Here is a 22,413-nt window from a genome sequence, read left to right as displayed (position 1 = left end):
AGAGTTGTATGTCTTTTCTTCAAATACAACATTTTAGTCTTTTTTGTCTTACTTATTTCATGATATTTTTTCTCCCTATGGCTCCCTGCTACCAAAACCTTGCCACGTAAACCCATTACAGCTTATGAGTGTTATAATTATATGTTGATGCACACAGACAATCACTTGAAGTACTGTTGTGTTTCACTCCTAAAATCTCATTTGAAACTTCTTCCCTCCTGTGCATGCTGAAGTTTACCTGGTCCAATGCTGTCTGCAACTTTCTGCCAAACAAAGATTCGCAAGACGTTTTCCTGAAGATCAGTTTGATTTCCATGAACTGCTTCCTGATTATGTCCTCTGATGCTGGTTACAGAGCTTTCAGCTCTTCCTACTTCACCTTTCCAGGAATAGCAACATGCTTCAATGTCCAAAAATCTGAGATCACTATAAACCGGAAACCATTTTATGTCAGAAACAATTTCTGTCACAAATCAATTCAGTCTGTACAGAAAGAAGGTTTACACTGTCCATCAGAAATGCATGGCTCCGTGAACAAATCATGTTTCAGCTGAGGCTGTTGGCTTTCCATCACATTCCTCATATCTCTTATTCTCTCTGGATAGCTGGCTTTGACATTTATTATGAGATTTCTCCAGTTTAAGCGGACGTGAAATTTTTTGTTAGGAGTTAAGTGAAAAATATGTCACAGACTATTATCACAGTATCTTCAACAGTATGCAAACCACTAGATGCCTGTATTTAAAAAATAATAATAAAAAAGAAAATAGGGGAGAGGGGGAGAGAGTTTTCTCAGAAGCTGATATACAACCTCCAGGATTCTTTTTGCCTTCTTATTCTGTATGGAGTTCAAGCAAGACAGCAAAGAGTAGAAGAGGGCATAACAATTGTGCTAGAGCCCATGTTATCTGTGTTACTTGGGGTACAGTTTCCTAACAGTTTCCTATTTCCCCTTTGTAGGGGGGTGGTTTTGACAATGGTGTAAAGGAAAATAACCTTTCTGCAGAACATGAAGCAGGAAACTATCTGCTCTTTTGGAATTGTTAGTAAATAGACGTGCTCTTTGAGTTTCTGTGAAGAAGCATGTCATGTCTTGAAGAGCACAGCTCTTACATGAAAAAAGGCTGAAGTCTATTCTTTACTTTTGGGATGTTTGCCAGGTTTACAGCAGTACAAGGGAGCAGGTAGAAGGGGGATTACCATGATGTCCAAGATGTCCATGTGGTGCTGTGAGGAGCAGAGGCACAAGATGAGATTCCTCTTGCAGTTTCTGTGAGGTAGGGAAGCAAGAGCAGCCAGCAGTACGCCAGAGCTAATTAGCTCATCTGCCTGGGCAGGCCAGTGTGCAACATAGACTTTAAGTATTCTAATGCTTGATTGGAACTTAATTTGTGAATGTTAGAGCTTTTGGCATAAATAAGACAAAAAAAAAAAAATGATGCCAAAGAAAAAAGAAATCAAAGGAAATGATTGCCAGGAAAAAGACTTAACATTGCACTTTTCACCCCAACCTGTTAGATGTTGTTTAGTCACACAGTACATGTTCAGATCAGTTGCCTCCTGTTTGATCCCCAGGTAACATAGGTGCCATATTCAGCCCGTCATATTCCTACTGACCCAGGCTCCTGCCCAGCAATTACACAGGGACAAGGAGAGTGCCATGAGATGATTCTCCTTGACACAGGCTTGCTCTGGCTGAGACTCTCACTTGCAAATGCAGTGGTGCTGTTGCTTCTCTACTGCTTGGATTGCAAAAGTTGGCTTGGGTTTGACCCTCATGCTGGATATATAAGGTCTTTAAAGCATTACAGCTTGGGAATGTTCAGAATAAAGATTCTGACCCTTCTGTTAACTGTCTAGGATTTCTAATTCTGTGTCATTTTTATATGACACTTGTTTGCATTGTCTTTTATTTGCATACTGTATGGCATATTTAAGGTTTTGGTTTTAAGAGGTTTTAATCTAGCTTTTGTATATCCTTGAGTCTCTGGGGCAAGCTTCCTGAACTTCTTTCTCCAAGGCAAGCTCATGCATAGGAACTGGCAGCTGATGTGTCATAATTGCTTCTTGCTCCTTCTTCCTTATTTTGGAATTAAGTGGAGGAGTGTACTGTGTGGGGTGAGGGTGTGGGGTGTGTCTTCTGCACCAAGTTGTGCTGCAGTTATAGAACACTGCAGCAAATGAAGTTTCTCTTCTGAGACATATTTATAGCTGTTCTATCTGCCAGCAATTGCCACCTCAGCATCTGCTCAAGGCCTGTTCTCTGCCAGGCTTGAGGAGGTGGTGGTTACCTCTCTTTGACTTTGTAGATCTGGTACAGTGGAGTTAGACATAGTGTTTAATTTAGACTCATTTGCATCCAACTCATTCAGTGAAGTCCTATGAATTATAAATGAAACTCAGAGCTATTCCAATCTCAGATGACTCACATTTTGGCCAGTTTTTGGGTAGTATAACATGTGGAGGTTGCCTACAGCAATAATTCACTTTCTGCACTAAAAAGAAATGAAGAAAAATAGAAGGACAAAAACACAATTGGGTAAACACACAGAGTTTTAATACTAGCTTCTCTTCTAAAAACATTCCTTTCTGTAGTTGTTCTGTACAAACTAAAACATCACAGATAAAAATCTTAATTTAATTCAGCACAGCAAAATGCAAATTAGTTCAGAGGCCATAGAAAGGATCTGATATGTCCCATCTTCCTATTTTTTAACAGTATTTTATGTTTATTTAGTTTCCTTTTTACTGACATTTATTCCAAAAATGGTTCTTCCCATGATTCCCCAAGAATTCCAGCTCTGTTTTCTTTCCAAAGCACTACTTTGGGATTTGACATGTATGCTTTGGATGGAGGTGGACTTTGGGTGGAGAAAGATGATGAAAGGTCAAGAGAAGTTTAAGGGGAAAACAGCCTTGCTAAACACTTCGGTATTCATGGAGTTTGGCAACATTGAACTAACCACTGAGACCTAAGCCTTGTATCTCATTTCTGTGGGCATAAATGAGGAATTATTTTTGGCACTCTGTGGATTTAATGGCTGTTCCAGTCTTTCTTTAGAAAATACTTCAAAGACATTAATTAAACCTTTTTTCTCTTATTGTTTGCATGCTGGTCTTTGAGCTCACTCATACATCTGAACCACCATAAAATTAACCTCCATAAAAAAATATTGATGATACTTTATGAAGTGATGGGTAATTCTCATGATGCTTTCTTACCAAGCTGTCAGTTCCATTCCTCATTACCTTGTAAATGGCAGCCAGTAAACAACAGGTCCTCTATGTGATTAGGCTGCACTCCCACATACTCACTGATTACACCAGTGATTAGCACAGCTTGAAAGCTGTAAGATACTTTGACAACTCCCTAGAAAGCAACAATTTAGTTGAAACCTGGCTCATCTCAAGGTAGCCACCAGCAGTACTGACTTTGCATTAGGTCTTACAGGAGGTCATTATCTTTTACAGCAGAGGAAGGTGGCAAGAACAACTTATTCTCTCTTTTGAGCCTCTCCACTGCCTCTGCAATGCTCTTCTGGGGCAAAAGTATTCACGTGCACTTTGCTGCACAAAGGTCTCACATAAAACCTGGCAGAGACAGAGGAGCAAGAGAGCCATGGAGGTTTTCCTTCAATTCTTGCTAAGCAAGGTCCAGATGAATAAAGGCAATGTACTGGCTATAAATGACAATCCAGAAGTTTCAGGACAATGCCAAAGAGAAGCATGATGCTGAAGTGGACAGAAACTGAAGAGAAAATCAATGATCAATTTGAATATGGAAAATTCTAATTAGGAACTTTTTTTTTTTTTTTTTATCCATGAGTTAAATGCCAGAAGAGGATGCCCAAAAAGGTTGTGAAATCTCCATCCTTGGAGGCAAGTCCTCAAGGAACCCTACCTAATTAGACATGTTTTGAGAAGAGGGTTATATTAAGTGCCCTCTGGATGTTCCTTCCAACCTAGACTTTGATTCTAAGATTCTATTTCATAGAGATAAAAATGTGGGAAAAAAAACACTTACACACTTGTTGACTATGGGTAAAAGTAAAATATTTGTTCAGAGAGACATAATTCCAGAAATATCATGTCTTATTATTTGATTAAGATCCTCAGGTTTTAATATGTCTTTGCCATTTTCATTGGCTTAAAGGTTGCTGGAAGAAACTATTTGCCAACACACCTGGACAAATTTTGAGCTTTTATTACTGAGTGGATGCATGTGTGTTGTTAGAAAAGCACAACACTCATATCTCTTTCTTTTCTACTTCAGTATTTTTCTGACAGTTCTATCTCTCTGCTCTACGCTAGGTCTTTTTCCAGGCCCCTGGCTGAGTTTCCCCCCATGCAAATGCTCCATGGAGTCACTCCATTGGGGATCTCACTTCACACCTCTGACTTCTTACTCCTGTTTCTATGAAATTTGCCCACTTTTTTGCATGATGTTCACAAAGCTCATTTGAATTTTGCTGGGAAGCACAGAAAGGCTGCACTAGCCAGGATTATTGAATATAGGTTTAGTTCTTATCCTTTCTCTGTTCAAATTACTAATTGTAATTGTGGGTTAAACTATCCCTATCTAAAAATGGGTAAACCTTGGCTTAGAAATATGGGTTTGGAAATTTCATATAAGGCAATTTCCTACTCTTGTTGAAAAACATTGACATGTGAATAACAACAACAACAAAAGTATAATTTCTGAGTTAAAAGTGAAGAAACTGTAAACTTAGACCTGTGACTATCTCTGTGCAGGCCTAACATTGCCTTGAGAAGCCTAGCTCTGTGCTGTGCTCAGGGTTTTTTTTTACTCTGACACAATGATACGTGTTGGAGTTATTATAGTCTTGACCATAGATTGTGGTTACTTGGATGATCTAAACTTTTCACGTACCTAGGCAACTAGAATATTGATTTGATATAGGCATTACCAATGTTTGGCTTTAAAACAGCCTTTATCAAAGTGCAAAATGAGGCACATCTTAATCTTATTAACTGAGACCTGTTTTTAAATTGGACAGTCAAGGGAGACAAAGTCTGTATGGGAAAACAGTTTGAAATTGCAATATTTAATCACTGTAATACCTGAAAATCAAAGAAAACTTAGAAGGAGTGATCTTTATTTCATACACATACATGCATCGCTAACCAGCTGTACTAACAGATAGTGTGCCAGCAGCAAACTGTCAAATTAGATGGGGCTAATTAAACCTTATTACTTTGTTAGGCATGGCTCGTTGAATGGCCACTGTGACTGTTTGCAGAAATTTGCCAATTACAGCCCTAATGAAACAAAAACATGAGACTATTCTCTAAAATCAATTACAAAATTCAACATGGTTGTCTCCCAAAGAAGTATAAACATGATACATCAGATAAGAGCAACATGCAAGCTGTGTTTATATTAGAGCTAAGAGACAAATAGTATTTCTTCAGCAAATGTGCTAAAGAGAAAAATGGAGCAAGCAAGCCAATGAGACATTTTAGTGCATGCAGAAATTGATCCAGTGTTTGCATGCCTGATGTAAAAATTTAAGCTGCTGTTGTAAAAAAAATATATATTTTTTAAAGTCAATCATTACTACCCTAATAAAAGGTGAAATTACATATAGCTAACACCAATAAGACCTTTCTATAGTTGAACTTTCCACTATTGTAACTGTAGTTTTCAAATTTGGATTTTTAGAATTATACACTTTAAGCCACAGCAGGGCTCGTGGTTAAAAACATGAATTGGCCCACAGATAAGGTGCTTGGCACCTTAGCATTTCTTTCAGGCATCTGCCAAGTCTAAGCATGAAGTACAGATGAAGACATTTTTGTTTTGGCTTATAAACATAGATATAGAAACTCTGTTTCCAGCCATTCCAGTATAATAATTTTGCCTTCTACATGACAGAGATAACTAGAAATATTTCAGTTTTTATAAATATCAGTTTTTCTTTGAATCCATAAATTCTATACATGGTTTAATGAATGAAAGAAAATGAAATTATATACCTTCTTTACTGAGATTTTAGAGACAAAGTATTATCTCTGAAGCTTTTCAATGTCAAAATTGTAATACAACATTTTGTCTCATCTCTTTATAATAGAGTTTTGTTTCTCAGTGTGCTTCTCTGTTTGAGAGTGATTTTTGGATAGGTATCTGTTAAGAGAAAACTGAAGTAAATTTTGAATGCATTTTAAAACTATGAAATATGAAATTCAGTATCCTGCAGACATGATTTTAAGGGCAGTCAGGAACTGAATTCTTGCTGTATTATGTTTGATTGACATACAAATCCCAGTTCTACCTGGACACAGTAAGAATCATAAATCTAAGTTCCTTCTGGATAATTTGACAATCACATTTAACAATCACATTCATAATCTGTAATTGCCATAGTCAGTTTTTGAAATTCAAGTTCTGCAAGTTATTATATTAAAGACTCATTCAATTAGCAATCTCCTGATTTAGAGATCTCATTAATCTCCAGCTACAGCATAAATGAACATGCAGGCTCTGTCAAACAGGATAACATGGATAAGACAAATATTTTTAGGAAAAGAAAAGCAGGGAAGATTTTTAAATGAATCATCACCAGGTTGAGTGTGGTATATCTTCCATGAATCCTCCTTCCCTTCCGAAGGACTGCAGACTTGAAGGACAGGGGCAGGCAGACCTTTTAGTTCTGTTCTAAGAATCAAAATTAATGGAAAAATCTGACTACAACCATGTATACAAGACATAGTCCAGGTAGGTTCTTCAGTGTAACACTGAATCCTGCTCCAGGGTCCCCCTCAGTAATCCCACATTGGCTGAATACTTTCAGCAAATCTCCAGTTTGGTGTTGGGGTAAGTGTTGGTAAACTATGGCAATGTGTATACTGTCTTTGTGGACAGAACATGAAGACAGCCTTGACCCCTTTAGCCAGCTGATGGAAAGTGGCTCATATTCATACTAGATATGTGATATGAATGTTATAGATCTTCTGGAGTAGGGTGTCTGTGTCTGCTCTACAGGCCCTCGCTCCTAGACCTCCTTGGCAAAGGAAGACATTTTGCTGCCTTGAGACATCATTTTTGTTTGTTTGTTTGTTTGTTTTTCTTTTCTTTCTGTGTCCAAAATAACAGGAGAGTTGTGTAACAGCCTGAGGAAATGTTTATATAGAGTGGTTCTGGGAGTGGACATTGAATTCAGCAGGGTGTAGCTTGGGCTGCCAGAGGTTGCAAGGCTTGCTGGGCTTTTGCTGATGAAGGGAACTAGGTAGCTTGTATTAGAGCTGCTTGGAGTATGTGTGAATGGCTTGAATGTGAATACAGTCATATGGTCAGGAATGAACTAAGATATAAATCTAAGTGTCTTTGTAGGCACATTTTGCAGGTTCACTCTCACCACATATGGGCCCCTCTAGTGGACCAGCTGCTGGCTTGCAGAACTCTTGCTGACCTCCTTGTACAAGAGACTTCAAGCCAGCATCTCATGAAAACAGTGGTAACTGAAGCAGAAAAGCAGATTTTAAAAGTTTCAAAACCAATCCATGTTGATTTTCAACAAGAGAATAATACAGATGAATGCCTGAACAGGCAAAATATTTGCATTTGTGTCTCTGACAGTTTACTCACAGTACTGATGCTTGGTTGGGTTTACTTTGGTCATACAAGGAACCCAGAATTACTCCCAGCCCTTGTATACAACTCTTCTCTACAGCACTGAGTCTCTTTCCTTCTATCTTCTTTTTCAGCTGGCTGTGTTGTTGCACAGGTTTCCTGCTTGGGAAACTCTAAGTTTAACACAAAGAGGTGTGAAGATCTGTACCACAGCCCATTTCATTCTGGACACTGCACATTTCAAAGCACTGCTGTCTTCCATGCACTACTGTAAAGCACGTTTGCACTGAGTGAGACTCCTCAGTCTTAGAACCTTTGTAAAGGTGGTGTAAACTGTGCATGGCCCACTGAGTTCAGCCTCACTGTAAAAGTAACTCACCTATTCCCTCACCCAGATTTTTTTTTTTTTTTCAGTTGCACTCCAACCAGCAAAAAAATTAAGTAAATTCCTTTGTATTTGTGCACAAGAATCTTTAGTCACTGACTTCTAGCAACTTCTCCAGGATGTTGCCACAGTATAATGACTCACCTTCACTTCCTGATAGACTCAACAAGAGGATGCATCTACATCTTCCAAGAACGTCCTTCTCTGGCACCTACAACCTAGAGACATTCCTCCAGGGGCTGGGTGTTACTAAGCTATTCTCCAACCATTCTGATCCACCAGAAATCACGAAGAAACACAAACTGAAGGTTTCAAAAGTAAGTTTGTTAAGAAAGGAATGGGATAGTATGGACCTGAAAACCTTGACCAAGAAAAGGTTTAAGAAGGCTCCCCATAGTCAGCAAAGTTAGTTGCTTTTAAACTACCTTTAATCACTTTTGCTACTCAAAAGATTAGGTTGAAGAATAAAGAAGTAAATCAGATAGATGTTTATACTGGAGATACTTCTCTCATTAAGCTGATGTGTCTCATTAGACTTCCAGCATCCAGGTACACTAACCTTTGTCTTACCTATAGGACTTCCAAGTACCAAAGCTGTGTTAAACAGCTTTAGAAGCTGCTAAGAAAGCTACATGTATATAGCCCCCTATTCTTTCCCCATGGAGAAGAAACAACCTTTAGGACTACACTGTTTCAATATTCCGTAATGTGCTTATTCTTCAAGGTGTAGTTGTACCACAGACCAATTTCATCTTGAGTAGTAGTGAAAAATAGTGGATTTCAGATTTCTTTTGTGTGGAATTAGTGACCTGTCTGTTTAATTCATACAACTCAGTCATCTGTCTGTGCAATATTTTCAGCCACAGGTAATGATCCTAACAAACCCAAAGGGATGTATTATTTTTTCAATGGCTTTTCAGCTTTTCATTAATCTTTTCTCGGGGGGGGGGGGGGGGGGGGGGGGGGCGGAGTTCAGTTTTTTTTTGTTTGTTTGCTTGTTTGTTTTTCTTTCTTTCTTTCTTTCTTTCTTTTTTTTTCTGACAGCCAGGGTTTCTACATATTTATTTGCATCATGAATCTTTATCCACTGTTGAAATTGAAATGGTTACTTTCATCCCATAGAGCCTGTCCACAAAACCCTACCGAATATGTATCAGAATATCACTTTGTCTACAGAAATTATTTCTATGGAAGTGGCTCTCACTTCTGCTTGTTCAGTCATTAAATTCATCTGTCCTTTCCTCTCATTGATTGGTGATCAGCATACCCACAACATCCTCTTCGTGTAAAAACTACAAATCCTGCTGATGACTAAACAGTCAGAGGTTGTTTCTGCTCTAAACACTAGTCCTACTAATAGGTAGATTTCCATGTGCTGATATATTCATCAAAAATGTATTTTACATGCCCAGGAAAATAGTTAATTTGGACTGTTATAACTCCTGGTCTGCAAACTATCCCTTATTTCTCCACTTGCCAGAGAAAAGAATAAACAGAAGATATTGTTACAGCCTCTCTGGGGGGGGGCAGTTTGTTGAGCCATTTTTAGCTGGCTATTTTTAGCTGGTATCCTGAAAGCAAGATACGCACAACTTAAAAGTATGATGCAACAATTTATTAGTTATAACAGACAAAATATACTTAAGAATTAGCAAGCTCTCAGGCCAAACATCTGTATTCTACTCCCAGATTCTGACCAAAATTCAGGCAGGGGAGGATCAGATTCTGCAGCTCCCAGGTGTGGCAAAGCATCATCTGCCAGCTCCATCAACACTGATGACAGTGTCACTTCCCCTGATGACCCAGCGATTCCTGGGTGACTAGCCCTTGACTAACCCGACTAGCCTTACTATTTTGTTTTCTTTGTTTTTTTTTTCCTTTAGGAGATTAAACCTTTCCATACTGATGTTTTCTTGTTGAATCCCAGCAGTACTGCCAATCTCTGTCAATAGTTTTTATCTGTATCTGTAGTTAAAGTGCAGTCATTCGTTCTAGTAACAGGCAAATGGAAAGCTGTGTTTAGCAGTATTGTCCCTGTTTCTGCCATTCCTGTAATGCTTATTCCTGTTCAGACGAGAACCACCTTTTAGAAAACAAAAACAACCCGACTCCCCCCAAAAACACACACACACACAAAATAAAAATAAAAATAAAAATAAAAATAAAAATAAAAAATTGAAACCCATTTCAGCCTCTGAGAATTACATCGAAGAATACATCCTGTACAAGATAGTTTATACCCATCTATTCATCAGACGATATTGGCCAACAATACTAAGGATGCTGAATCTGTATGAATGAAAAATAAAATGCCCATTTTGAAGAGAGCAGAGCAATTGGCTAGAAAAATTAGTCACACACATTTGCTTCATTAACTAGCCTCACACAAGTTATTGAGCTTTCTGTAGCAGTTGCTGCCTGAAAGCAGGCCTATGTGGTATTACACAGCACGTGTGATGCCAATATGAGTCTGTGTGAGGCGGCTCCATTTCTGAAAGGATCATGAGGGCATCACTGGGAACTCTGAGAAGAAGCCAAGGGTGCTTGTGTCCGCCAGGAAAGTGCAGTTACAGGAGGTGGTAGTTTCTCACAGGCTGTCACTACTTCTAAAGAGCACCATCAGCTACTTTTCAACCAGGGGTGCTCTGTGCTTTGGATACCAGCTGGCTGATCAGGGAGGATCAGAAGTTCCTGCAGCAGGTGGTAGGGTGGAGCCCATATAAGTGCTGAGATGCCACTAATGCAAGACTGTAAGCTCTCAGCTATGCTGCTCAAGGGGCAGGTGGAGTTTGGGAAGTGGGGACTCCCAAGGGTGGTGGAGGCTTGTGACTTCTTATGACTTCTGACACCAGGAGGATAGCTCCTACAGAAAAGGTCAGTGTCCTGGTAGCAGCTGTGGGGTAGGGAAATGTATCCAGTAAGGCAACCAAGCTGGCTGCTTATAAAGCAGTACTGTTATTCCTCATGTATTTTTCCCACTTATTTTTGTGGGGGCCAGAAGGACTTCTTTCTCTCCTTTACTGATGTCCTTAAGATCCAACAACTGTTCTGTGTCCTTTGTTCTATGTAGTGCCTCTGCTGTGTGCAAGTCAGCATCTCACTATGCTATCTCTTAAAGAAATGAAATTCCTCTTTATTATTCAGACCTGTACGTACCTTAAGTTTCCCTCTGTCTCACTTCTCAGTATTGTCTCTGCTTTTGACTAGCCTGACTCAGAGGACTGCCAGATATTCTGGTTTTCCACTGTTGAAAAGTAAATGATGTCAGGTACAAGTAGCATTTCATTGTCACCTAAACTTTGCACACAATAAACAGCTAATCTAGTCAGGAATTCACAAAGTAAACTAACATATCTTTTCATATATGCAGGTTATGTGAAAATTCTGTATAGCTTTTTATTGTCATACACTTCAAAAGCACTAAGATTTAGGATTTATTCTATGTTGTTTTGTGTCTGTATCTGAAGACACACCCTTCAAGAAAAGGATACAGCTTAGCATGGACCTTCCCTCAAACCCCGAGAGGGAGAGGAGAACGCGGATGTGTGCTTCGTTTCTCTCCCTCTCTGAATGTTTGGGGAACAATCACTAGGAAGAAGTTCCACATTCCTTCACTCTGACAGCAGGATTCTGAAGCCCTGCATGCAAGACCTTTGACAGAAGGTATTCTCTCAAAATACCAGTGCATATAGGAAACATAGCTGAGCTTGCTCTGTAACTGGAGGCTGAGCTAGCATGCAAGCAAATCCAGTGTTTCAAGCATGCTAGATGCCTCTCTTCAGAAGTAGCTTACAGCTGCTGTCCAAAGAATAACTACATGAGGTGAAACACAGTATACTAGGACACTTCTGTTTTTCCCGAAGACTTGTTGGTTAAAGACAATATGAAAAGAAAAAAAATAACTTACTCATACTAATCAATTCTCAGTGAGTTTTTCCTCTGTGACATTATGCAGCTGCTAATAGAAGCTGTGTCAACCTTTAGTATTTGCAATGCCTTTTAGCAAAGAGCTCCACTGTTTAACATCTGGATGAAAATCTGGTTATTTTGAACATGGTATGTTTGTTTCATTAGATGCTTTTCAGATTTGTGCTCAAAGATACTGCTTTGTCATCCACTATTCATTTTTGCTCATCAGTCATGTACTATTCATTTTTGCTCATCGGTTTTTTTTTTGTTTTTTTTTTTTAGTAATTTCAAGTCTTTGGTCTTCCTTGTTATCCTTCTATATAAATCTTCCAATTCTATGAAATTCTTCCTGAAACTTTGAGTAAGAACTTCATGCAATCTTCAGGATGTAAACACATCCTGCAGCTGTACAGAGGCATACTGATACACGTTTTGTTCCATATTTCTTATTTGTAAGTAATTCTTAGTATTGAATTTGCTTTTTTAACCACAGTTGAACAGCAATCTGACCTTTTCAAAGTATAAATATGATACTTTTCTAGAGTTTTCTAGAGCAATGAAATGACTATATAATTGTTCACATCCCCCAACACTGGTGTTTTTCATCTTTTGCTGACATGTATATATAGACATGCTGACAAGATATAGGCATGTTAATTCCAGTATTCTCTGGGTTACTAATCATTCTTTTTGCACTTCAACAAAAATGTTATCGTTGGGAAACAAGGAAAGTATCTATGTGAAGGAACCACGTATAGATATTGCTTACACAAAAACCTATGACTTTGTGTCAAACTTGGCTTATGAGCATAAGTAGAAACCAACATATAGTATCTGACTAGGTGGAAGTTCATGATTTAACAAGATGAAATATTGGGAAGACTTGTTTCATAAAGATAATGAATATCTTCTAGAAGAAGGTGCCAGCTTTATCTCTGGCTGTATAACCAAGGTTAAACATAGAGGTGATATTGTAATACTATCTTCACATTGTCTTTGGTTTCTGGAATGGAAAAATGATAGTAAAATGAGTGTGCCTAAGAAAAATGAACAAACTTATCTGGGGGGAAGGGGTAGCACAGCTCATGGAGACAAGGGGAGAGTGAAGGAGCAAAGTCTATTTGAGGTAAAAGTTTTTTCCTTTAGCAGAAAGAACTTCAGAGACTTTTAATATGTTCAGAAGAGAGAAAGCAGTGTACTACCTGGAAGTCTTTCAACCCACAAGGGCAGAATATTAAGTTCTTAACACACTGCCATAGCTGCAATTAGAGTCTAGAGATGCTCAGATATGGCCTACAGATTTATATTTAGTGGAGGTTTATTAAACACAGGAAGGAATACCACAAGACACTTGCTCATCTGTTATATTATTTCAAGATTGACAGTCAATCTGTGTTAGTTTAATTTCAGAATATATGAGGGTCTGTTATAGGAACTACTGAATGAAATTCTAAAGATATTTTTCTTTAAGAGCTCTGGTGAGCTTGTTGCAAATGTGGTCCAGCATGTAAAAGTGATAAGGAATAATAAACTATACAATACTCACTATCGTTGTAACTTGTCTTTGTTCTTTCTCATCAGAAATGTGTTGGGTACTGGTGCTCTTTAAAGCCAGTGCTCTGAATATTGGATTGTTTATCTACTCAGTCCAATTCTATTGCGCTTGTATAATGTATTATGTTTGTTTGGTCACAGTAGGTGCACTTAAATATTGGGATTGGTAAGATCTACAGAAACATTTAAAACTGTTCTGCTGAAAGAAAGAAATGCTGAAAATGAAGTTTAGCTTTGGAAATTATTAGAACCTGTTACCTGAAAAATTTGACCAGTAAAGAGCTATGTAATTTCTGTATTTTTCTTAAGAAATGAGTTTCTGGTGAGACTAGGTATTTAACAAAGAGGAGATTTATAACAGTAGTAGGGTCTTTAATCCAGTACAAAAAGAGACAGGTCTAGGGGATGTAAATTGAGTCTAGGCAGTACTTGGTAGGAAACACAAGATGATTATGCCACTATGAAAGTAGGTTGCCATTGGAATAATATATGACTACAACATTCTAATACAACAACAAAAAAAAAAGATAATCTAGTAAGGAAATAACATAAAGGAAAATATCTTAATTCTACTAGAATGTTTCTTGTAACTTAAGCAGCTGACATCAAGGTTTGGATGTGTAACAGGGTGGGGAAAACAAGGGCAATGCCCTCAAGTGAGAGTCCCATGACAACTGTCAGTGGCTCTAGGAGGATGTGTATATGATCAGATACTCAAAGAAGTTACCTTAAGCAGAGTCCAGTAGGCTGGGTAGCATGGCTGATAACAAGAGGTGTTCCCCAAAGCTCCCTTGCCCTGCCCCTGGCTGTCAGAGCTTAGTGCTGGGCAGAATTCACATCTTCGGAGGAAGGGTAATCTCTGTCTCAGGTACTGCATAGAAAAAAGCAGCTGCCTTTGGCACCAAATCTCATTTTAATTAATACTTGTTTAGGTGTTGCTTACTGTTTGGGACATAACATTCCACTTTACTGACTGGCTTGGTCTGATGGCCTTCGCTCTGTTTGGAGTAGAGATGTGGACACATGAATATGATAGCCAAGAAAATTAGCTTCATCAGCATTTAGCTTTGTCCTTCTAGATAATCTATATTTGAGGCTATGTAATGTTTAACAGAGGAAAACAGCAGTGTGAGTAAAGCAGCCAGGAACAACACAACCTGTATGAGTGCAGAACCCTTCTGAATGCAATGTAAGTACCCAGATATCTTTACCTTAAATATTTTGGTGCAGCTATATGGCATTTAGCTAGTGAGTCATGAAGCACATCTGCTTTCAAGGGTGAGACCTGGTTTCTAAGCACTCAAATAACAGCAGAATTTAATTTCAAGAAATATTGAATAGCAACTTGTAGGGGTATATTATAGCAGTTCCACAAGTATAACTCTGTTCTGAATATTTATCCAAAATAGTTCTTTCACATCTAGAATAAACCTGCTTCATTAACAAAAGAGAAAATATTCTTACTTCCCAACGGTCAGTCTAGTTTGTTATCTTTAGTGAGACTCCCTAAAGCTTACAATGAACCAAAACTCTGGCGGGCATGAGGTGTCTTATTTACACCAGTGTGGTCCAGGCAGGATTCATAAAGCTAATTTTGCTATGCCAAGCTCCCCATAAGTCCTGATTTACTCAGATCTCACAGTAAATCTGCAGAAGGACAATATGTGTCCTTTTCACCCAAATCTGAGTGGACAGAATGCTGATGCAGGTTGGTTGAAATCCGAAGGAAAATCCCTCCTGCTTTTACTGAGCCTGTGTTTCTGGGTGCCTTAGCCACCAGTTGTAAGGTGATCATGTAACTCATGCAATCTTCTTCCCAAAAGCTATTCCACTTTAAGTAAGATACTAGATGAAGTCTGTTTGGAGTTGCTTTTCTAGTCTTTAGTACAAATTTTAACTGGAATAGCTCTCGTCTCTTATTTGATAAAGTCAACTTTCTAGACACTATGAAGGACACTACAAAGCATACCTGCAGGTTCTTAGTCTAATAGGTAAGAATAGAAGTCATCAGCAAACAAAAAATGACTGCAGTTGTCAGAAATAACAAAGATACCACAACCCAGACTCTTTCCTGAATGACTCTAGCTGAGGTATTATGTGCCTCATGGAAACAGCCTCATGCTATACAAAGTTTGGAGAGACAGGAGGGGCCAATCCCAGTGCAGTGGCCTCACCCTCTGGCTGTGCTGGGGCTGTACAAACAGGGAAAGCCATCTGAAAGGTATGTGCATGTGGAATGGTAATTTAATATACTAAAATAAAGCAACGTGTTCTGATCTAACCAGGTATTGAAGCAGAAAAAGTTACTTGCTCCCTTGTAATTACTCACTTTTTATGTTAAAATGAGGCAGGATTGGGGGTGAAGGGGAGATGACACATGACTTTTGGCTGTTGCAGTCTTGTATTTTTTTCCATTGACATAGCTTGCTGATTTGACATAAATATCATTCAGGCACTAATATGATAATTCTCAATTCTTTGAGGTAAACATAGAAGTAAGAGTAGCTCCCAATGTGTTACCTCACCATAAAATGGAGATGAAAAAACAACCAACCTTTTAATTTCTCTTCCTCTGATTTTTCTTTAATACTCCTGTGCTTTTCTCTCCACAAGCTTCCAGTAACAAAGGACTCCTGCAGCTGGAGGAAAGCAGAACTGAAGTGGGCAGTACTGGATAGGAATTACATCTACGATCAGAAGCAGCAGCATTTCAAAACACTGCCATAGAAAAGGTGAAGATCAGGAGATTAATGCCAATTAACAAATAGCTGTTGAAGGTAGTAGCAGAGAGAAATAAAAGATGAGATGTTGACTGACTGTTCTACAGGATCTGAAACCATTTCTCTTTGTCTCCTCAGTAACTGCAAAGGATGATGAAGGCCACCCTCGCAGTATCCTTTCTGGTGGCTGTGCTTTACCCTGCTGTTCACAGCATGATCCAGCCTGACCACCGTGATGATGAGCCCCAGGCAACTCACCTCCAGGAGCGGCATTCCCATGAGGGAGATCCTCTTGGGTTCTGCCAACGGATAGTCCCCAGCAACACGGACTTTGCCTTCAGGTTTTACAGGCAAACGTCTGCCCAGTCACCTGGCAAGAACATTTTCTTCTCCCCAGTCAGTGTGTCTGCTGCCTTTGCCCTGCTGGCCCTGGGCTCCAGAGCTGCAAGCCGGGTTCAGGTGCTGGAGGGGCTGGCCTTTAATCTCACCAGCACCCGGGAGGAGGAGATACATGATGGCTTTCGTCATCTCCTCTCCTTGCTGAACCGTCCTGGCAGTCAGGTGCAGCTGAGCATGGGGAACACCCTGTTCATAGATGAACACTTGAAGCCACTGAAAACATTTCTGAAGGATATCCAAAAAACATACAAGGGAAAAATTATTTCTAGTAACTTCCAGAATTCAACTGAAGCTAAAAAAGTGATCAATGATCACATAAAGAACCAAACTCATGGGAAGATAAATCAAATACTTACAGACCTTGATCCAAACTCTCTAATGGTACTTGTTAATTATATTTATTTCAAAGGTAAGTTATACAGATGTTACTGCAATACTTCAGTTTGGCCTGGACTGAACCAAATATCCCAAATTAATTCTGAATTATTCTTAAAAGAAAGGACAGTGTTAAGATTAGGCTATTATAAGAAACATTGAAAGTTCTCATTCATTGAAGCTTTCTAAATCTAATTTTTTTCTAAGCTTGCAGACACAAAAGTTCACTCTGCAATTTTCAAGTTTTATGGAAATGTCAGACTGCAAGAGATTTATGCAATTATAAATTTTTCTACCAGACTTCCTAGACTTTCTACTTATTTCAAAAATTATTCTGCAATTTTTTTACATGCTGTATGAAGTAGAAAAACAAAATCCAAGGAAGTTATCAAAAATTGCCAAACACTTTAATTTACAGTCCATATCTGTTTGATGTGTACATACCTATGTAGTTGGGCTCTAAATGACAGCTTGTCATCCCATTTTACTTATAGATAGATACACATACATACACCAAGAGGTACTTGAGAATGTACTGATTTGTCAATGATTAAATTACTCTTAAACATTATGTCAATTTATAGCAGCATGCAGGACATAAATTGAATTTACCACCCAGAAGGCAATGTTAGAAAATAGAAGAGCATTCAGTAAAATAGATTTTACTTCATGTACTCTGTTAAATCTAGGTACCCTAGTCTCAAGTGCACTAGCCTGAGGTTTTTCTTTATGATGGGACAGACAAAAGATCAAACTTAGAAAATAACCATGGTACAACAATGTTTACATTTTATTACTTATTTTTCAATTTTAGTTCTATTCAGTACTTAAAAAAACAACAAAACAACTACAGAATGGGAAATTGTGATAAATTGTGATCCCTGCATTGGAGATTAAAGCCCTGGAAACTCACTTTGCTTACTGTAGTGGAGTTATGATCAACTATCAACATATTATGATATGGCCCAAAAGTTCAGGTTCTTGCATATAAGCTTTTCCTTTGTGTTACAAGATGAAGAACAGATGAAAAAGCATGGAAGGAGATTAATGTACTACCTTTTAAAAAGGAAAAAAGTAGTCATCTGCTGTGGAACTTGCTTTACAAGCAAAATTATTGTAAAGAAACTCATTAGTTTCTTGTCAACCATCACTTTTCTCAAATAAAAGTTTATGATGAAGTTACTGTATTTAATTTATTTGACTTAGGAAAGGTATTGTATGAGTCCATATGAACTTTAACCTGGGATATTTGACTGTTGAACACATTACGGCAAAGGTCTTGAATGAATTTTGAATACCTCTGATCTTTGAGTATGAGTGTAAATCTTCATATATGGATTTATCTGTTGTAAATTAGTCTGGACTATACTAATATATCCTACTTAGAATACAATTACATGTTTATTTTTTCTCTCTTGGTTTTAAGCCTACTGGGAAAATCCTTTCAATGTGAAGGGGACTCGCAAGGATTATTTCTATGTGAATGCAAAGACCTCAGTTGAAGTGAAGATGATGACTCGAGATAGCTTTTATAAAATGTATTCTGACAAGATGCTGTCTTGCAAGGTGGTGCAGATTCCTTACAAGGGAGATGTTGCAGCGTTGTTTGTCCTGCCTAATGAAGGAAAAATGAAATGGTTGGAAAATGCCTTGACAAAAGAAACTGTGTCTAAATGGGAAAGATTACTTGAAAGACGGTAAATTCTAATTTGATGCTTCACAGTAGTCAGAATCCAAAGTCTAAATACTATAATCAAGTTTTATAGTTATTAATTCAAGTGCTCATTGAAGAATTATGTATGGGACAGATATAAAGGAACAGGTCAAATGACTTTGATTTGGTATGCTTAGCAACAATTGGAATCAGCATAGCCTTTTGATGAGGGAAGAGCTCTGTGACCTGGGAAATTCACCTTCTTCATGCATTTTTAGTTAATCTTAAGTTTCTCCACTTCTTTTCTCTCAAATCCAATGTGTTAATATCAGTAACATAGCAATATAACAGCAATAAGATCCCTCAGGGAACGGGGTGTGATTTACAAAAGAAAAACCTTCAGGGCTAGAAAATTAATGCAAATGCATCCACTAACATGCTGGCACCACTGCTGCTTGTTGTCCATTCAAGTGGTGGTTGTGGGATTAAAAAAAAATCCCATCTTTCTCCTACCACATTTTCCTATTCTCCAGACCATTGTCTTGCTATCTTGTATAAATCTGAAGACTGGCTTCTTAGCACAAAAGAATAACCAGCAAGTTGGGAGAATTCAAGATATACTTTGGTTGCAATAACTACCATAATTTTCTTTTGAATTAACAGGAGGGTAGAAGTGTATATTCCAAAGCTATCTATTTCTGGTACCTATGACTTAAAGAAAATGTTCATGAATCTGGGTGTAACAGATGTGTTTTCTGACTGGGCTGATCTGTCTGGAATAACAGGAAAGCCTGATCTGAAGATTTCAAGAGTAAGTCTATCAACAGAAATGATGGTCTGTGGATTCCTTGATAACCATTTATCTTTAAGTCATGTTGTGAAATGTTTCTTATCACTGGAAATGGTTGGCATTTTGTGAACTAGAACACTTTAGCTAGTACAGTAAGTTCTCTGAGATTTGTACAAGATCTGGAGATAAGAGTACTGTCTTCCTTCTGACAGGCTGAGACTCGTGGCCAAGCTTGGAAGGGGTATATCACTTGTCCCAGGAACAAAATACAGCCTAGCTTCTGCATGTGAAAGGAGCCTCCATGGATACCTGTTGGGGGTGCTTTGCATGAATTTACTTAGCAGGAAAAATAACCCTTATTTATAATGTGTGCATTCTCTAATTTAAAGGATTTTAAAACCTTTTCCATAGAAGACAATGACAAGTGCTAATCACATAAGATGGACCAGATTTGAGGAAAGCATCCCACTTCCTGGGAGGAAAAGATAATGTGAAGAGATGTAATTACTGCTTTCATAATGGCTGTTAAATTGTTGACAACATAGTATTATGGGGTTAGAGAAACAAAGCTTAGTACCAACAATTTGATATGAAGATTGATTTTTCTACTGCGGTAGAAACTGTGGTGAGGAATACTGAATGGGAAAATACTTGCTCATTAAGACAATGTTGCTAAACACCTTTTATGGGCTATAGTTGTGTTGTTCATGACCTATCAGCAATTCTGTGAAAGGCAATAGCTCAATTAACTTAGTGCTAATTTTAGTCATTCCACACCTGTCCTGTATGTATGCTAATTCTTGCTGTGTTTTATTGTAGGCTATGCACAAGTCACTGCTGAATATTCATGAAAATGGCACAGAGGCTGCAGCAGTCACTGGCACAGACTTTGCTCCTCATTCTGTTCCTCCTGTTGTAAAATTCAATCGTCCATTTTTGTTGTTGATTGTTGATCAATATACTCAAAGCATCCTCTTCATAGGAAAAATTGTGAACCCTAATGAAAAATGAGTGGTCCATAGCATGTCTTTTTGATTTTAACTGCATTCTTGATGCATTTATAGTCTGCAATTAAAACCATATCAAAGCTGTTACGAACACTTTCTTTTTCCAAAAAAAAAAATGATTGATGCAAGAATACAGTCAGTATTAAAATTATTGTTCTTCCTCCCTTTTCCAGTAGAAAAATAATTACCAAGATATACTTATTAGCGAATTATGAAAAAGTGTATATACTAGTTTTCTAATGGCCACTATATGTTATCTTTGAAAAACTAGAGAAACAGTTTAAATCCTTTTTAGTAAATAATGAATGAACAAACAAGCTGTTCCTGAGTAGTGAGTAGGAAGCAAGGAAAATGTTAATGTTTTCTTCAGCTGCCTCAAACTCTTATGTGGTCTTGGAGAGATGATGTGAGAAATTAACATTTAAATGCAGTTCACCCAGGGATGTCTTAGGCTTTCTCTTCTGTGTGGATGTCTTTTATGGAAAACCATAGAATAGAATAATAGAATATCATGACCCACAAGAATCATTGGGTCAAACTCCTCACTTCTCATCGGACCATCCAAAAATTAAAACATATTAGAGTGCACTATCCAACCACTTCTTGAACTCTGGCAGACTTGGTGCTGTGACCACTTCCCTGGGCAGCCTGTTCTACCACCACCCTCTCAGTGCAGAACCTTTTTCTAGCACACAGCCTCACCCTTCCCTGTCCCAGCTCCATGCCATCCCCTTTGGTCCTGTCGCTGTCCCCAGAGAGCAGAGCTCAGTGCCTGCCCCTCCGCTCCCTTCATGAGGCAGCTGCAGGCCGCCATGAGGCCTCCCCTCAGTCTGCTCTGCTCCGGACTGAACAAACCAAGGGGCCTTAGCTGTTTCTCATATTCTTCTCATATCTTTCTCTCTAGACCCTTCACCATCTTTGCATCCATCCTTCAGATGCTGTTAAGACTTTTATGCCCTTATAGTGTGGCATCCAAAACTGCACATGGTACTTGAGCTGAGGCTGCACCACTACAGAGTAGTGGGGACAATCACTTCCATCTACAGGCTAGTAATGAAAAAAAAAATTGTGTGAGAAAATGATTGTTCAGCATTCTGAGGATGTCTGTGCCAGTTTGATATCTCTTGATGTGGCCTTATTGATCCAAGGTAGTGTCAAAATCCAGAGTCAAGACTTGGCACTTGTTAGGGTCTGCAGCACCAAGAAAAGAGATCTGCTAACAAATACAGCTGGTCTTGTGTGGTATCAACCTGATATACTGTTCCATCCCTTGGGTTCAACAGCAACTATTTAAGAAGGATAAATGTATTTAACATTGGTCAAGTGCAGAACAGCCCTTTTCAGTGTGTTGTATCTCATTCATTTTCTTTAAATATTTGGGGCTGGACAATTAAGAATTTTTAGTCAATAGGTCATGAGGTCAATTTGATAATTGTAATTAGTAGCATTAGAACAAATCTCTTTTTGTAGAGACCAACCTTACTAAAACAACAGTATCTCCCAGTCCTCCCCCCCACCCCCCATACACCCCAGTGCCAAGTCTTTGCAGTTAGAGTGTTTTCCTTAGATACTGGCTATTCAGGAATACTCATGTTCACATCCCGCCCTTTCCTGAAGGCAGACAATCATGTATTTCCAACATCCTGGTTAGGCTGGACCTGCAAGACTGCTAGACCTCCAGGTCTATTTAGCATTAGACCTGGAGTGCTGGTGAAGATATTTTCCTGGTAGATTGAAATCCATGTTTACTCCTCCCTGGGTGGAGAATGGTTTGGAGTTGGATTTGGCAAATAAATCCTAATGAACTCTGCAAACCACGCTGGTGAGTGAGTGATGGATGAAGCAATGATATTTTGTGACATTGGAAGGGCTCATAAGGTAAGTGAGATGTAACTTAAAGTTGTGGAGGGGGTTAATCACTTTCAGACCTTGGAAGGAGGAGTCCTTTCCCATACCTTCCTTCCTTTACAGCATTCATAGCTGATGGCATGAATGTCCACTGCTGTCTACTTTGTGTTGTCTTCTTCAA

The 22,413-nt window shown here is 38.5% G+C and overlaps 2 protein-coding genes across 5 annotated transcripts in view; both read left to right on the top strand.

Moving 5' to 3' along the window:
- Positions 1-22,413, top strand: part of LOC311437293 (uncharacterized protein) — a 44,170-nt gene that overhangs the window by 9,614 nt on the left and 12,143 nt on the right. The gene's annotated exons all lie outside the window — the stretch shown is intronic.
- On the top strand, positions 9,579-20,466 carry LOC311437409 (alpha-1-antitrypsin-like). 4 transcript variants are annotated; one of them, XM_084520663.1, is made up of 6 exons: positions 9,579-10,854; positions 16,060-16,171; positions 16,298-16,967; positions 18,360-18,630; positions 19,251-19,398; positions 20,197-20,466. In XM_084520663.1, the coding sequence occupies exons 3-6, from the start codon at positions 16,310-16,312 to the stop codon at positions 20,386-20,388; spliced, it is 1,269 nt and encodes a 422-aa protein (XP_084376789.1). In that variant the 5' UTR covers positions 9,579-10,854; positions 16,060-16,171; positions 16,298-16,309; the 3' UTR covers positions 20,389-20,466. The 4 variants fall into 4 exon arrangements, with proteins under 4 accessions (XP_084376789.1, XP_084376790.1, XP_084376787.1 ...); XM_084520664.1 differs by lacking the exon at positions 9,579-10,854 and adding an exon at positions 14,579-14,632; XM_084520661.1 differs by lacking the exon at positions 9,579-10,854 and adding an exon at positions 14,608-14,628 and having other exon boundaries at positions 16,053-16,171.

Source organism: Aythya ferina (genome assembly GCF_964211825.1).
Source record: "Aythya ferina genome assembly, chromosome: 5".
NCBI classification, from domain to species: domain Eukaryota; kingdom Metazoa; phylum Chordata; class Aves; order Anseriformes; family Anatidae; genus Aythya; species Aythya ferina.
This window is presented reverse-complemented; position numbering and strand designations above follow the sequence as displayed.